General features: G+C 39.2%; 2 protein-coding genes across 2 annotated transcripts; one reads left to right on the top strand and one right to left on the bottom strand.

Annotated features, from left to right (window-relative positions):
* Window positions 1–10,423: 10,423 nt before the first annotated feature.
* LOC131597441 (uncharacterized) lies at window positions 10,424–11,386 on the top strand. Its single transcript, XM_058870140.1, has one exon. It carries the CDS (start codon window positions 10,424–10,426, stop codon window positions 11,384–11,386), a length of 963 nt encoding a protein of 320 aa, XP_058726123.1.
* A 4,179-nt stretch (window positions 11,387–15,565) lies between these two features.
* Window positions 15,566–17,022, bottom strand: LOC131597440 (uncharacterized). Its single transcript, XM_058870139.1, has 2 exons — window positions 16,708–17,022; window positions 15,566–15,907 (listed from the first exon to the last, which is right to left on the bottom strand). Exons 1-2 carry the CDS (start codon window positions 17,020–17,022, stop codon window positions 15,566–15,568), a joined length of 657 nt encoding a protein of 218 aa, XP_058726122.1.
* Window positions 17,023–17,344: the final 322 nt, after the last annotated feature.

Below are 17,344 nucleotides of genomic sequence, written 5' to 3'. Positions count from 1 at the left end.
GTAAAATTGAATACAATTCTTTCCTCCCCTTGATTCAAGTAGGAACAAGTCAATGTCAATGATCTTCACCGATCAAGACCCCGATCCTTCCTTTTCAATCCTCCGGTTGTAGCAAATTTGATGAGCGGATCTACAATCCCTCAATTCCTTATGCTCGGCTGAATTGATTCCCAAAGCGAAGCGATCGTCAAAATCCTTCGAATCAAACCTTTGATGTAGAAGGAAAAACCCTAAGGTTTCATACAAGAAACACCCTCAACAATCTTCACTCGAACAAGACCAATGTCTACCGTCGAACCTTATCAACGCACGTTCCTTACTTCGATCGAAAAAGATGATTATGTGTGATTTTCAATTAATAAGCGAAAGGTTGAAGATGAGAAGAAGCTTGAGTATATCTTTCACGTTTCTTGTTGATTTGCTTGAGAATGACCAATTTGATATATATACCACACCCTTGCATTAGCCAATTAAACACAGCAAAAAAACCAGTAAAAGTAGCGATAGGTCGACCTGCCCCACTGCATAGGTCGACCTATTGAAGTTCTGCACTTGTTTTTGGACCAAGCGTGACACATGCATCGACCTGAAGGGTCAGCGTGCACATACCCGAGGTTTCTTCAAAATACCATGCGTCGACCTGAGCTATCAATGCGTTGACGCATTTTGCTCATGCACAGAATTTTTCTTAAGTCACCAGATAGGATGCGTCGACCTGAAGGGTTGGCATGCGCATACGCGAGGTTTCCTCAAAATGCCATGCGTCGACCTGAGCCATCAATGCGTCGACGCATTCTTCTCATACACAGAATTTTCCTTAAGTCACCAGATAGGTCGACCTATGGTATATATGAGTCGACCTGTTGACTGAAATTTGACAAAAACACTCTTCTTTAATGCATCCACTTGATTCCTTTATTTCCACATCAATTGTGTCAAATTCACAATGTTTTTGACATCATGAAAACACACATTTGCCCTCACATACTCCCCCTTTTTGATGATGGCAAAACTTGTGAATTTTTGTCAAGTGCACTAAGCAAAACAAAATGCTTGCTCCCCCTATCTTGATGCATATATTTGATGTAGTTTCTGTGCTAATCCGCTAATCCAATATATTCTCCCCCTTTGACAACATCAAAAAGAGACAAGCAATATTATACATATATGGTGGGATAATATCTTTCAATATTGATCATCACCAAGCCCTTTTGCAATCATAGTCACAAAGCAATCATTCACATAAAATGATACTTAATGACAAACTAAAGAAGGCAACAATAACATAAATAACCAAACACGCAATGAGCACATAGCTCAAAGTAATATTCTTACACAAACACATAGTACGGAAGAAAATTGTTCAGAAATAACATTAAAATAAAGAACACAAAAACACTTAAATTGTTCATAGATGATGCAAATGATTCATGCATGAAAAGAGACACTAGGCATCATTATCATCATTTCTCTCTTGATCCGGAGGTGGAGGTTGAGTAGCATGAACTTGAGGGAATGGATAGAGTTGCATGAAGGCATTTGTGAACGAGGAGAGCTGGTTGCTTTGCGCGTCAATCATACCATAAAGCGTGTTGTACCTTTGCTTTTGAATAGTTGAGTAAGCCGTAAATTGTTCACCTTGCTCAGTGACACGGGACATCAAAGTAGTAAGGCGCTCATTCATCAAATTTTGATTTTCAATTTGTTGAAGGCGCATAGACTCAAGCAAATTTGCAACATTTGAGCCTTCATTTCCAGCACCCACATCTTTATCTTCATCTTCACCTTCATTCTCTTCACCTTCTTCAACATCCATATCATCCTCATCTTCTCTGTTGAGGTCCGCATTGTTTCCCCTTAGAACAACTCGGTAGGTTCCTGTGGCTTGATTGTAGAAGAATACCATCATGTTCAAAGTTTTCTTTGTGAACTCTTGGTCGATTGAAATGGACATCATTGGAAGACGTTGAGACGCGATATTTACCCTGTTAAGTACCCATTGGATAAATGAGGTATAGAAAAGTGCGGTGCCTCTATCGGATTCCTTCAACTCAAACATCCGCTTTGCAATGAAATAAGGCCAATTTACCGGAATTCTGCTCTTGATCAGCCAAACTAGATATACTTCTTGTTGATTAACACGAGAATATCCACCTTGCTTAGGTCGGATGATTCGTGCCACAATCCACTGCAGAATTCTATCAACTATGTTCAGCAAACCTGTAGTAGCAGTCCTTGGAAACAAATTGCTCTGAACGGTCAGGATGAGGGCGCCTAAACATATTATTCAAGGCAACATTGTAGTCAAATTGAGTCAACACATTTGTATCAGTTACAATTACCGCATCATCACTTAGCGGAAACAAACCGACATGCTTCCAGGTATTGTCGGTGATGGCGTATGTAGTAGTGTGTAACGCCCCAGAGTGCTTTCGGGATGATCGACTGACCCCACAAACCAACACGGGTCTTTTTCAGCATGCTTTGACCTCACTCACACGCTTTCCGGGAAACTTCCCAGAAGGTCACCCATCCCTAAATCGCTCCAAGTCAAGCACGCTTAACTGTGGAGTTCTTAAGGAACGGGCTACCGAAAAGAAGATGCATCTTGTTGGTATAGGTAGTACCTATCAATCCTTATATGCTTTCCTTCAACCATGCAGTCCCATACCTGCACAGCTTCAGGATCCCTCTCCAATTTGCCCCAGGTGTTCCATGCGGTGCAACCACCCCTCGCCTTCTTCGGCCTCGGGTGTTACATGCCCACCAGCTTCCGCATGGTTCGTCCTCGAACCACATCGTACTAGGAGAGGTCTGGCTCTGATACCATTTGTAACGCCCCAGACTGCTTTCGGGATGATCGACTGACCCCACAAACCAACACGGGTCTTTTTAGCATGCTTTGACCTCACTCACACGCTTTCTGGGAAACTTCCCAGAAGGTCACCCATCCCTAAATTGCTCCAAGTCAAGCACGCTTAACTGTGGAGTTCTTAAGGAACGGGCTACCGAAAAGAAGATGCATCTTGTTGGTATAGGTAGTACACATCAATCCTTATATGCTTTCCTTCAACCATGCAGTCCCAGGTGTTCCATGCGGTGCAACCACCCCTCGCCTTCTTCGGCCTCGGGTGTTACATAGTGCCCATCTGAAAATTGAAAGAACTGCCATGGAAGGTTCCTTCCATCCTATTATAGAAAATCCGAACCAAATCCACATTGTAATCATGACTTAATTCTAGAAAAGCACCCAATTTTTGAACTTCAAGCAAATCAACAACCTGTTGTAGATGAAGTCTATGCAGGGTTCCCGTAAACAGCATGAATTGCTTACTGACTTTCCTCTTGCTAAAGTTAGATGAGTAGGATTTGACAAGCTCACCAGGAATTAGAGATAGAGCATTTACCAGTTCAGGTTGTGGTTGAGAAGGGGAATCTCCCCTGTTAGCTCTCTTTCTTGAAGATTTGTGGGAAGCCATTGATGAATGATTGAAAGGAGTTTAAGAGAATTGTAGTTGGATATTTTAGGGTTTTCTGGTGGAGAGGTCGACGGCGCAGAGAGAAAGAGGAGGAAATGATTTTGCCTTTAAGCCCTTTTAAAATATAACCTATTTTTGAAATTCTGCGACCGACGCGTCGACCTATGCAGGTCATGCGTCGACGCATTAGCTTCAGATTATGAAAAAATTTCTTGTGATAGGTCGACACACAGAATGAGTAGGTTGACCTATTTTTGGCATTTTTCAAAAATTGGTTAAACTTAATATATGTATGCATGAGGATATCAAAATATGCACAAAACATACACACTTATGAACAAGTAGCAAGTTTACCATGTTGATACATTCTCATGAGAAGAACCTAAGGTTGAAACGATATTACCTTTACACATGGGAGATAGAGAAATATGCCCTCACATATCTTGAATAAACACTTCAACACATTTGTGAGAACATAGATGATAATAATGATAATAAGTAGAGCATATGCAACTACTCATAGTTGCAACCTATCCGGTATATCAAGGACACCAAGTTCCCTACGAATGTGAAAGAAGGGCTCGGTAGCTAGTGGTTTTGTAAAGATATCGGCAAGTTGATTTTTGCTATCAACATGCTCAAACACTACATCACCTTTCTCCACATGATCTCTAAGAAAATGGTGTCGAATTTCTATGTGTTTAGTGCGAGAGTGCAAGATCGGATTTTTGGTTAAATTTATAGCACTTGTGTTATCACAAAAGATGGGAATATGATCAATCTTGACATTGAAGTCAAGTAATTGTTGCTTGAGCCATCAGATTTGAGCACAATAATTACCGGCCGCCACATATTCCGCCTCGGCGGTTGACAAAGCAACGGAAACATGTTTCTTGCTATGCCAACTCACTAAGGAGTTTGAGAAGAAGTGACATGTACCACTAGTGCTTTTCCTATCCAACTTGCACCCGGCAAAGTCGGAATCGGAATACCCAACCAAAGAACAATCACTACCTTTGGAGAACCATAAGCCATGCTTAGTTGTACCAACAAGATACCTAAGTATGCTCTTAACGGCTTTTAAGTGAGACTCCTTAGGACATGATTGGTATCTTGCACTCATGCAAACACTAAACATAATATCGGGATGAGAAGCGGTAAGATAAAGTAGGGAACCGATCATACCTCTATACCTTTTTACATCAACCAGCTTACCATGTTCATCTCGATCAAGATTTACCTCGGTAGGCATATGTGTGTCAATGGCCTTTGACTTTGCCATGTCAAAGCGTTTGATAAGCTATTGACAATACTTAGTTTGACTAAAAAATGTTCCTTCCTTTAGTTGCTTGATTTGGAGCCCAAGAAAGTAGTTTAGTTCACCCATCATGCTCATCTCAAATTCTCCCTGCATAAGCTTAGAAAACTCCTTGACAAGAGTCATGTTAGTAGACCCAAAAATAATATCATCAACATACACTTGAACCAATATAGAATGCTTTTCCTGTATTTTAATGAATAGAGTGGTATCTACCTTCCCTCTTGAGAAACCTTGATTTATCAAAAAGTTACTAAGCCGCTCGTACCAAGCTCTTGGAGCTTGCTTAAGACCGTACAAGGCACGCTTAAGTTTATAAACATAATCGGGATAATCAACATTTTCAAAGCCGGGAGGTTGAGATACATAGACCTCTTCATTAATAAACCCATTTAGAAAAGCACTCTTAACATCCATTTGATATAGTTTAAAGTTTTGTGAACATGAAAATGCAATTAACAAGCGTATTGCTTCGAGTCGGGCGACCGGAGCATAAGTCTCCTCATAATCGATCCCTTCCTCTTGGCTATACCCTTGAGCAACAAGACGGGCCTTGTTGCGAGTGATAATACCGTTTTCGTCTAGTTTGTTCCTAAACACCCATTTAGTGCCAATTACTCGATGGTCTCGCGGAGGGGGGACAAGGTCCCAAACCTCATTTCTCTTAAATTGGTTTAGCTCTTCTTGCATAGATAAATACCAATTCTCATCGAATAATGCATCTTTGGAGTTTTTAGGCTCAATTTGAGAGACGAAAGAATAATAAAAACAAAAGTTACTTATCCTTGACCGTGTTGTTACTCCTTTTGATATGTTTCCTAGAATGTTCTCCATAGGATGGTCCTTAGAAGATTTTCATGCAAGGGGAAGATTACTCTTGTCACTTGGTTAGTCTTCCACTTTCTCTTTAGGTGCTTGATCCATTTTCTCTTCAATATTCTCGAGTGAGAGGCAATCTTTATCTTTCTCAAGCTTGGCATCCGGATCCTTAAGTATACTCTCAGTTGACATACCTGCACCATTTAGAGCACTACCTTTTCCGACAACTTTCGGACAAGACTCATCAAAAGAAACGTGTACGGAATCTTCAACAATATGTAACCTTTTGTTGTATACTCTATAAGCTTTACTAGATTGAGCGTATCCTAGAAAGATACCCTCATCCGCTTTTGCATCAAATTTATCAAGGTTTTCTTTTCCATTATTTAACACAAAGCATTTACATCCAAATACGTGAAAGTGGGATATGTTTGGCTTTCTTCCTTTTAAGAGTTCATACGGTGTTTTGTTTAGAATAGGTCGTATCAAGATCCTATTTAAAACACAGCAAGCCGTATTTATGGCATCGGCCCAAAAATATTTGGGAAGCCCATGTTCATTAATCATAGTTCTCCTAAGTTCTTCCAAAACACGATTTTTACGTTCCACTACTACATTTTGTTGTGGAGTTCATGGTGCGGAGAAGTTATGATTAATGCCATGATTTCCACAAAAATCTTCAAAAAGATGGTTTTCAAACTCACCCCCATGATCACTTCGGATCTCTATAATGCTAATGTTCAACTTATTTTGAAACAATTTGGCAAATTTCTCAAATGCGGAGAAGGTGTCACTTTTGCTTGCCAAGAAGATCGTCCAACAATACCTAGAGAAATCATCAACTATGACAAACCCATAATAGTTACCACCTAGACTTTTTACTCTAGATGGTCCAAAGAGGTCCATATGAAGAAGTTCAAGAGGTCTCGTAGTAGATACTATGTTTTTAGATTTAAAAGAGATCCTCGTTTGCTTCCCCATTTGGCACGCATCACATAAGTGATCTTTGGAGAACTTAATTTTGGGTAGGCCAACTACTAGGTCTTTTGAGACGATTTTATTGAGCAAATCAAAGTTGACGTGAGCCAAACGTCTATGCCAAAGCCATGAGTCTTCACTCATAGTTGCTAGACATTTGGCCTCGGTCAAAGATACCTCATTTAGATCAAGCATGTATACGTTGTTTACCCTCAGGCCTTTGAACACATCATCTTTCTTATCATCGTTTCTAATCGTGCAACTTTCTTTTGAAAACAATATTGAGTATCCTTTGTCGCACAATTGACTGATGCTAATAAGATTGTGTTTAAGGCCCTCAACTAGAAGGACATCAGAGATAGTAGTAGAAGAGGGATTACCTACACTACCTTTACCGAGTATTGCACCCTTGTTGTTATTACCATAGGTCAAAAATCCTTTCTTCTTAGCCACAAAGTCATAGAATAAAGATAAGTCACCCGTCATATGTCTTGAGCATCCGCTATCTAGAAACCATCTTCTTTAGGATGACTCAAAACATTCCACCTACAAGTTTAAACAAGGGAAATAGGTACCCAATTTTCATTGGGTCCTTGTGTGTGAGTGAAACAAAGGTTGCTCTTGGGAGTCCATTTGAAAATGCCTTTGGAAACTAAGAATCTCCTAAAGCGACATTTTTTAATGGTATGCCCCCTTTTGCAACAATATAGACATCTTGAGTTTGAATGGTCATTACATTTTCTAGATTGATATTTTATCACATAAGTGTATCGTTGATATGGATTTATCATAGTATTTTTGAAATTTGATCGATCAATATCATATGTAATTTTTGGTTGTGAAGCCTTGTCTAATTTGGCTTTGATAGTTTTAACTTCTTTTTGCCAAATGTGACAAGTTTCACATCCTCCCCATCTAAACCAAGGACTCTTGTCGACTTCACTTGTGTCTTTGATACTTTTAATCATAGATTCCTTGAGAGTTTCTATTCGTTTTCGGAATCGAAAACTTTCTTTTCAAGGTATTTGAAAATATTTTTATTTGAAGCTAAGCGTTGAAAGGCTTCCTTAGCTTCATGATGTAAAGTATCAAAGGCATGCTTTAATTCAAAATAAGACATAGCATCAACATTATTATATTTCTCATGACTTACAATCTTTTTCTTCTTTTATTGTGTCATGAGACATAGGTTGACCGTTTCCTCTTCATCACTCGAGCTTTCTTTGCTAGATGAGTCACTATCACTCTCCCAAGCGATATATGCTTTTTTCCTTTTGTTTGCTTCTTTTGAGGTTTGCTCTTTGCCTTATCTTTCTTAAGCGAGGGGCACTCCGGCTTGTAGTGACCGGGCTTACCACAATTGTAACAAGATCCTCTAGGTTTAGTTCTCTTATTCTCATCTTGCTTGTTAGGCTTTGCTTGACGTCTATAGTCGACTAGATTGTTGTCCGAATGTTTGATTCTATTCTTTCGAAGATACTTATTATACCTTCTCACGAACAGCTCCATATCTTCATTCGGACTATCATTCTCATCACTAGACATCTTTGGTGGATGACTTTGAACTTGAAGCCTTTAGAGCAATAGACTTCTTTTCGGTGTCCTTTGACTTCTCTTTCTTTTCTTTCTTTTCGTGCTTGTTTAGGTTCATGAGATCTTGCTCATGTTCTTCAAGCTTTCCAAATAGAGTCGTGAGATCCAATGTAGAGAGATCGTTGGCTTCTTTGATTGCCGTGACCTTAGGTTGCCATTCCCTACTAAGACATCTCAAAACTTTATTAGTAGCTACGGCATTGGGAGTAATATGTCCCAAAGTGTGTAAACGATTGATAATATGAGAAAATCTCTTTTGCATTTCCGCAATGGTTTCACCTTGCTTCATGTGAAAGAGATCAAACTCTTGCGTCAAGGTATTGATTCTAGCTAGCTTAACATCATTAGTTCCTTCATGGGCGACTTGTAATGCATCCCACATTGCCTTTGCAGCTTGGCAATGCGATACACGAAAGTACTCATCAACCCCTAAGGAAGCTATAATCATGTTTCTAGCTTTCCAATCATACCCGTAATTCTTTTCATCTTTTTCATCCCATTGTGCTTGAGGTTTAGGTCTGGTAACGCCTGCATCGTTGGTTATGGTGATAGCCATAGGACCATTGACGATGACATCCCAGATTTTTCTATCAACGGAGTTGATATGAATGCACATACAGTCTTTCCAATAACTATAGTTTTCTCCGGTGAAAACAGGCGCTTTATTATACGCCCCTTTTTGACCGTTCTCCATTTTCTAAAAAGTTATATACCAAGCACTAGATGAACCGGCGCTCGTGATACCACTTGTTAGACGATAGGGATGGTCTAGAGGGGGGTGAATAGACCACCTTTTCCGACTTAAGAAAATTCTAGCTTTTGAAACGTGACTTCCCTGAATCACTAAATCGTCTCCGAACGATCGAGTTATCGGGGACCGGATATGTGTGCTAAACCGAACGGATGAAAACGGCGAATTATGAATTTAGTTTTAATGAATTTATCAATTAAGTCGAATACACACTTAATAGAGTATTACTCACATTGAACCGTTTTACCAAAATTTGACCAAAAATTGAATGAGTAATTTTATCGAACACTTGGTGATCGATCTTCACCAAACTTCAATTTTTGCTCAACAATGGATATTTAACAAAAACGAATAATTGAAAAGATAAAAGTAAGAACGATAAAGAACACGAGATTTGTTAAGGCAGTTCCTCTATCGTCCTCGCAGGAGTACGTCTGCCCCTAATTTCAAATGAAATTAGGAAAGTTTTATTTGATTGCAAAATGTTTAACAAGGATAGAATTTACCAATCACCAACTACACACATGCAGTAAAACTGAATACAATTCTTTCCTCCCTTTGATTCAAGTAGAAACAAGTCAATGTCAATGATCTTCACCGATCAAGACCCCGATCCTTCCTTTTCAATCCTCCGGTTGTAGCAAATTTGATAAGAGAATCTACAATCCCTCAATTCCTTATGCTCGGCTGAATTGATTCCCAAAGCGAAGCGATCGTCAAAAACCTTTGAATCAAACCTTTGATATAGAAGGAAAAACCCTAAGGTTTTATTCAAGAAACACCCTCAACAATCTTCACTCGAACAAGACCAATGTCTACCGTTGAACCTTATCAACGCACGTTCCTTACTTTGATCGAAAAAGATGATTATGTGTGATTTTCGATTAATAAGCGAAAGGTTGAAGATGAGAAGAAGCTTGAGTATATCTTTCACGTTTCTTGTTGATTTTCTTGAGAATGACCAATTTGATATATATACCACACCCCTTGCATTAGCCAATTAAACACAGCAAAAAAACCAGTAAAAGTAGCGATAGGTCGACGTGCCCCACTGCATAGGTCGACCTGTTGAAGTTCTGCACTTGTTTTTGGACCAAGCGTGACATATGCGTCGACCTGAAAGGTCGGCGTGTGCATACCCGAGGTTTCCTCAAAATGCCATGCGTCAAATTGAGCCATCAATGCGTCGACGCATTCTGCTCATACACAGAAGTTTCCTTAACTCACCAGATAGGTCGACCTATGGTATATATGTGTCGACCTGTTGACTGAATTTTGACAAAAACACTCTTCTTTAATGCATCCACTTGATTCCTTTGTTTCCACATCAATTGTGTCAAGTTCACAATGTTTTTGACATCATGAAAACACACATTTGCCCTCACAACAAGTATTGGCTTGAAAAGGATGGAAGACTTTAACAAGGCTTTACTTTTTAAATAGAGGTGGCGAATTCTTGAAGATTCGGACTCGATTTGGGTTCGTATGTTGAAGGCTCGGTATGTGGATATTAATTTACAAGCGGTTAACGATGGAACAAACAATAAACAATCATGTTCGGTTTGGTGGTTGGATATTTGTTCGTTAAATAACAAGAACTCGGAAGAGGTTTTCGCTAATAATTGCTTGTTCCGGGTGGGAGACAGATTTATTACTTCCTTTTGGCACTCTCATTGGATTGAAGGGGGGATTCTTAAAGACCGGTTCCCGTCACTATATGATATTTCTCTATTGCAGGATGTGTCTATAGCTAGCTTGCGCGGTTGGAGAAATGGCTCTTGGTGCTGGAATGACTTTGGTATACCGCCTGCTGCTGCCAGCAGAACACCCGCGGTCCTGTTGCTGTTGCAACGGTTGCTGCCTGCTGATTTCCCGTCTCGCCTTGGCCATGACAGCGTGGATTGGATGCTGTTCGAGGACCAAAATTTTTTGGTGTCTATCAGTTATCGAGCTCTTTGCAAGAGGTACATTCCATTCGGTTTTGTCAAATTGCATGATTTTGCTTTCTCTTCTATTTGGAAGGTTGATGTTCCTTTAACAGTAAGAGCTTTTGGGTGGAGATGTTTTTGGAATAGAATCCCTACTAAGGACTTGCTCAATTATAGAGGTATTATCTCGTCCTCTTCCAATCTTCATTGCGTTTTTTGTAATGCCTTCCCCGAATCTTCTTGTCACTCGTTTTTGGATTGTTACAAAGTGATTGGGATTTGGAAGGACATAGCTGGTTGGTTGGGATTGTGTTATTCCAAACTTACGGACTTTAAAGAAAGCTACCTTTTTTGGAGTTCTTCGTGTCGGAATTTGAAAATCAAAAAGGGCAAGGTGGGGAGTGTTAGGTTAGTCGTAGTTTGGTCCCTATGGCTTTGTAGGAATGATATCATTTTCAAGGATGTCGGGTGGAATGCTAGTGGTGTCGCTTGGAGTTGCAAAGCTTTACTTTGGAGGTGATCTTACATAGGGAAAATTACACATTCCAATTATAATTTCTATGATTTTAGCAAAAACCCTTCGCTATTTTTATCTTAGAATCTATTTGATATATAATTTTCCTTCTTTGTGGCTTGTTCTTCGACCACCTTTTGCAATCGTGTGTTGAACTTTTGTTCCTCTTTAATACAACTTGATTACAAAAAAAATAATAATGCCTTAATTTCATCGATGAATTACCCTCAAATTGTCGTCATCAATTAGATCCATGGGAAAGCACGGTGTGACAAAGATCCTTTATTGCAAGACCTCATATAAGTGACAGTTGGCACTAAATTATGAAGGGAAGATAGACTAAGGTTAGGATTTCGAGATCACGAGAAGGTGAACATAATCCCTAACAATGCGGTATTATTGGTCATAAGAACCAGCATAGAAAATCATACCATATCTAGCCTTCTTGTAAACGGTAGAAGTTTGTGCAACGTCCTTTACGTTGAAACGCTCGTGAAGCTAAGGCTCCGTCAGTAACATATGTATTTGTGTGGCGACAACGCCTCCTTGCATTCAACAATTTGATAACTCATCCATGTGGAGCAGCGTAACTACCACTACTATCACTTGGAGAAGAAGAAGATGAAAGGAAGATAAATCTTCGCTTCTTGATAGTTCTGTGTATAAGTGATTTCAACAGCATCCTTGGGAGATCTTTCATAGCAACATTAAACACAATGGTTTTCCCAGTCCATCTCAAGGGAATACTACAATGATTCCAACTTAAAGACAACAAGTTGTATCCATGATGCCATATTAAGAAACTTTTTCACCACCACAACAATTTCAGAAGAGGCCTAGGGAAGAGTCAATATGCTTGATTGATGCAGGAAGGTTGGTTGTGTGTGTCGAATAAGAAGTCTCGTGTCGGAAAGGTTGGAAAAAATTTGCGAAAGTTTGACGTCTAATGTTAGAATGACTCTTTTTAAGCTGTCCGAATGAACATGCCTACCTTAAAGAATGGGGTTATGAAGTTGAACATGATGGTTACCGCTTTAAACATATTTATCTTAAAACCCGCCCAACATGCATTACCATTCTACATATTGTTATTGAAGGAATCATGATTCGAATGGATTCCATAATGTGTAAGGGCCTTTTTTTCGTTAAAAACATCATTAGCTACTCCCTTAGTGTTTACTCGACCGATCCCCAATGAATTACTTTATCTCCGCCCAATGATATCCAAAGAAGTTGTAAACTTTGTTTTGATTCATGGAGCCAATTTCTAATTAGAATCCAGTATATTTCATTTCCAAGGCCCTCGTTGGACTTGAATCATGCTATCAAAAGATAGAAAAGGCACCCCTAGAATTGGTGAGTGCATCAAGGATGCTCTGAAGGTAGCTCGTAGCACACTCTATTGTAGTTCAGAATGACTTGCCTTTGATCCAGGTACTTCAGCGACCAGACCTAGTAGGATGGCTAACCAAATGGTCCATATAAACTTCTGAGTTTGATGTTTCTTTCGAAGCAAGGGAAGTGTTAAAGGCCCAATTGTTTGCAATTTCCCAGCAAAAAAACTCACTGCCCATTCGAGCTAGGACACACTTAGACAATATTTACAGATAGGTCACCCAACAGGCATGACAGTAATGCTTGCTTATTTCTAGAAAATGAAGTCGCCCTCGTGGTAAACATTTCCCTACACTTTAAATTCTATGCCACCAACAATCAAGTTGAATATGAAGCAATCATCGTCAGGCTCACATTAGCGACATAGATGGGGGGTAGACAGCGTTAAACTGGGGATATATTCCCAGCTACTTGCTTTTGAAGTCAAAGGGGAAACGCAAGCCAAGGATCCATTATTGCAATGAAATTTGATGCTAGATAAAGAGAAATTGGCAAAGTTCAAGACATCTAAGGTTAAGCATGTCACGAGGGAACAAAATACCCAGGCCGACGTGCTCTATAAGCTAGAAAGTACAAGAGGGTCTGGAGTTAAAAAATCCTTTCATCCAAGAAACTCTGAAGAATTCAAACATCGAGATTCAGAAAGATGTGGTATTGGTCATAAGCGATAATGTCCAGTCTTTATAGATATCTCCCATTACATCATCCATAGTGAAATGGGTTCTTCCTTCTCGTGAAAAGAAGAACAAGTTCGTATATTGTTGTTTTATTTTATTATTTATAATGTAATTTGATTTTTGAAAAAGTAAATATTTTTATTAAAAAAATTGATTTTACTCAATGGATGGATGGTGGCGGGGATATCCGAACCCAGCCCAAACCAATTTGGGACGAGTTTGGGTTTTAATTCTCCATCCCCATTTGGGTTTAGGGCGGGGAACGGAGATTTATTGAGGATTCAGATTTGGGTTTGGGGGAGGTAAAAATCGTCCCCGCCCCGCCCCGTTGCCATGCCTAGTTGGCCATTATGGTATGTGAAAGGGAGTAGAGAAATACCTTAGTGATAGTAGACAAGCTCGAGAAAGATAATGACACAAGGAGGCATGACCTACTACAAATAAGACATTAAACAGTTAAAAATCGTGGGAGCTTATAAACAGAAGACAAGCTCAGACTTTGAATGGCAAACAAAGTTAAAAAGAACATTTAAAATTAGGTCGTCTATTTATAGCAGAACAAATAACAACCGACGATCCATATTAGATAAAAATATGGAGACAAAGAGCGATGACTAAATCATACATTGGGAATACAACCATACTTGAGTGCACTCGAATACTCTTGAGAAGAACACCACACCCTAACTTGTGAGCCTAAGGTCACATGCTTGAAAATTGGCAAAATGTGTCAAAGGTGAGAAGTACTTCCAACTTTTCCTTATGGTAAGCTAAATGATGAGATACTAGCCTCGACTTTGAAAGACTTCCCAGTTGATAAAACACCCCACAAGCCTTTGGGGCAACTGTTCTAGATCGGCCAAAGACCCAAAACAAATAACATCCAAGTGTTAAGCCCAATAAGACGAATGTCATTAAAATTGTTTATATATATATATATATATATATATATATATATATATATATATATATATATATATATATAAGGAGGGATATTCTTACTCCAAGAGTAAGTGTAGAAGAGTTACTCCAAATCTTAACCATTGATTTACATTAATCTAACAACTTTAATTGATCATTTAATCTAATTATTTTTAGAAATATTATTTTATATAAAAAATTAATAAAAACCGTTAGATTAATGAAAATCAATGGTTAATATTTGGAGTAACTCTTCTATACTTAATTTTGGAGTAAGAATATATATGAGGGGGATATATTACTCTAAGAGTAAGTGTAGAAGACTTACTCCAAATGTGAACCATTGATTTTTATTAATCTAACGGTTTTAATTGATCATTTAATCTAATTATTTTTGGAAATATGTTTCTATATAAAAAATTAATTAAAACCGTTAGATTAATGATAAATAAGGGTTAAAATTTGGCGTAAACTACAACACTTTTTTTTGTAAGCAAGAATTCTTTGATAAAAGAGAACACAAGTTCTCAACCGAACTTACAAAAAGGGGCGGGAAACAAAACACCCCGAAGAAAAATTAACCACCAATTAACACTTACGTTAAGAATAGTAAAGGGTCTTTGCTAAAACTATAGAAGTTACAATTGGTATGACTAAGTTTTCCTATGACAATCCATCTGCAACCCAATATCTTAGAACTCCAAACAATATCGTTGACATTCCACGCATCGTTTCTGAACATTATACCGTTCCTAACCAACCAAATGTTCCAACATATGGCCATCCACATGACCCCTTCTTTTCCTTTCCTTACTTTCCTGAATTTTCAAAAATCGTACCACTTCATAAAACTTTCCTTCAAGCTATCAAACTTAACCACCTTCCAACCTATCCAATCCGCCATTTCTTTCCAAACCAAAGAAGCGGCACAACAATCCAAGAAAAGGTGCTCAACGGATTCAACAAATAATCCGCAAAAACAACATAGAGAGGAAGAGTTAGTAATGATACCTCTAAAATCAAGCGCCACTCGAGTCGGAAGTCTATTAATTAAACACCTCCAAGTGAACGCCTTCACCTTCATTGGAACATCCATTTTCCAAATAAGTTTGAGAGCACTACTATTTCTTTCCATAGGGCCGCAAGTGATGTACATAGCGTTAATGATGCGATGACAACTAGACACCGAAAACTACCCTTCGTTGTCGTAAGACCAGCAGGGCATATATGTCCCAGCGGAAGAGGCAGGTTGTTGCATCAGCGGAAAAGTTGTTGCACTAACATGAAGAATGGACCTATCCGTCCCAACTGAGCAGGTAGGATGCTCCAGCAGCGGAGAAGCTAGAACACTAACGTGGATAACTGAATCCGCTTCTGTTCCTGCAAAGGCTGGCTGGTATCGATCCAGCTGGGAAATTAGAAGAGATAGCATTGGTTCTAGTTGTTGTTCGGATCGAATGTTGTGCGGTATGCCGATATCCGACCAAATCCACCCATTAGAGCTCCATCCACCCATTGATGCCACTGACACATCCTGTAAAGTAGAAAAAGAAAACAGTACAGGAAATATATCTTTAGGAATTCCCTCCTTCGTCCACCACGCATGCCAAAAAGAAGTATCGAAGCCATTGTCCACACTGATACGACATCCGACCGAGAAGAAATTCACAGGATCATAATTATCTAAGGCCAATATGTCTTTCCACCAAGTATAATATAATCTTCTTCCTATATACTTCCCCCTCCATTCATTACTCAAACCGACACGTCTTCGTATCGTGCCTTCAAAACCTTATACCATAACGCTTCCTTCTCCCCCAAAATTCTCCACTTCCACTTACTCAAAAGTGTAACTTTAAAGTCTTAAATCCTTCTTAACCCAAGCCCTCCTATATCAACAGGTAGACATACCGTTTCCTGACTAGCCCAATGAATTCATCGCTTGTCCTCCGTACCTCCCCATAAAAACGTGCTTTGAATTTTGTTAATTTCCTTAACCACTTTCTTTGGAGCTCTATAGAAAGATAGTGTGAAGATCGCGAGACTTCCCAAAACCTACTTTAGGAGAGTTATCCTTCCGCCTAAACTAAGATAACGATTCTTCCATCCGTGTAGTCTTCTTTTGATTTTGAGCACTAAAGATCTCCACGTAGAAATCTTTCTTGGATTGTGGCCAACCGGAATACCTAAAAAAGTAAACACCTTGTCCTCCCTTTTACACGATATGAAAGATCTTGCTATTTCCAAGAAATTTTCGCTTAAGTTAATTCCTATCAACTTACTCTTATGGAAGTTTATGCCAAGCCCCTAAATGAGTTGAAAGCTAGTTAGAACCGATTTGATGGTCCACAAATGATTCCAACTCCCATCCCCCGCCATAAGGGTGTCGTCCGCAAATTGAATCACATCGATGAAACACTTGCCATACACACTACTCCCCGCATAGATACCGTTTTCCACCGCTCTATTTATCAACCACTTCAAACCTTCCGCCACGATGACATAGAGAAAAGGTGAAATTGAATCTCCTTGACGCAATCCTCGCTCCACCGTCAATTCTTTAGTGGGGCTCCCGTTTACCATTACCGACATATGACTAGAGAAAATAAAAGCTTCCATCCAACTCATCCACACGTCGCCGAATCCCATTTTCCTAAGCATGAACCAAAGAAACGACCAACTAACTTTTTCATAAGATTTCTCAAAATATACCATAAACAAAAGACACCCATTCTTCTATTTGTTAGCATAATCCACCAATTCATTAGCAATAACCACTCCATCTAGAAGTTGTCTTCCCGGAATAAAGGCGCTTTGGCAACTTGATATAATTCCACCGATAACCTTCTTCATTCTACCCGCCAACACCTTCGAGATAATTTTGTATATGCTCCCTACCAAAAAAATTGGTCTATAGTCGTCTAGATCCAAGGGATTATCCTTCTTCAGAATTAGAGGCAAGAAAGTCGAA

The sequence above is a fragment of the Vicia villosa genome, linkage group LG4 (assembly GCF_029867415.1).
Source record: "Vicia villosa cultivar HV-30 ecotype Madison, WI linkage group LG4, Vvil1.0, whole genome shotgun sequence".
NCBI classification, from domain to species: Eukaryota; Viridiplantae; Streptophyta; class Magnoliopsida; order Fabales; family Fabaceae; genus Vicia; species Vicia villosa.
This window is presented reverse-complemented; position numbering and strand designations above follow the sequence as displayed.

What these genes read in the sequence shown, in the direction of transcription:
- LOC131597441 (XM_058870140.1), top strand. Translation starts at nt 10,424, where the DNA reads ATGTTGAAGGCTCGGTATGTGGATATTAATTTACAAGCGGTTAACGAT.
- LOC131597440 (XM_058870139.1), bottom strand. Translation starts at nt 17,022, where the DNA reads ATGGGATTCGGCGACGTGTGGATGAGTTGGATGGAAGCTTTTATTTTC. An exon ending in ATTTGTGGACCATCAAATCG is followed by an intron (nt 15,908 to 16,707) that starts GTTCTAACTAGC and finishes TCTACTTTACAG; the next exon opens with GATGTGTCAGTGGCATCAAT.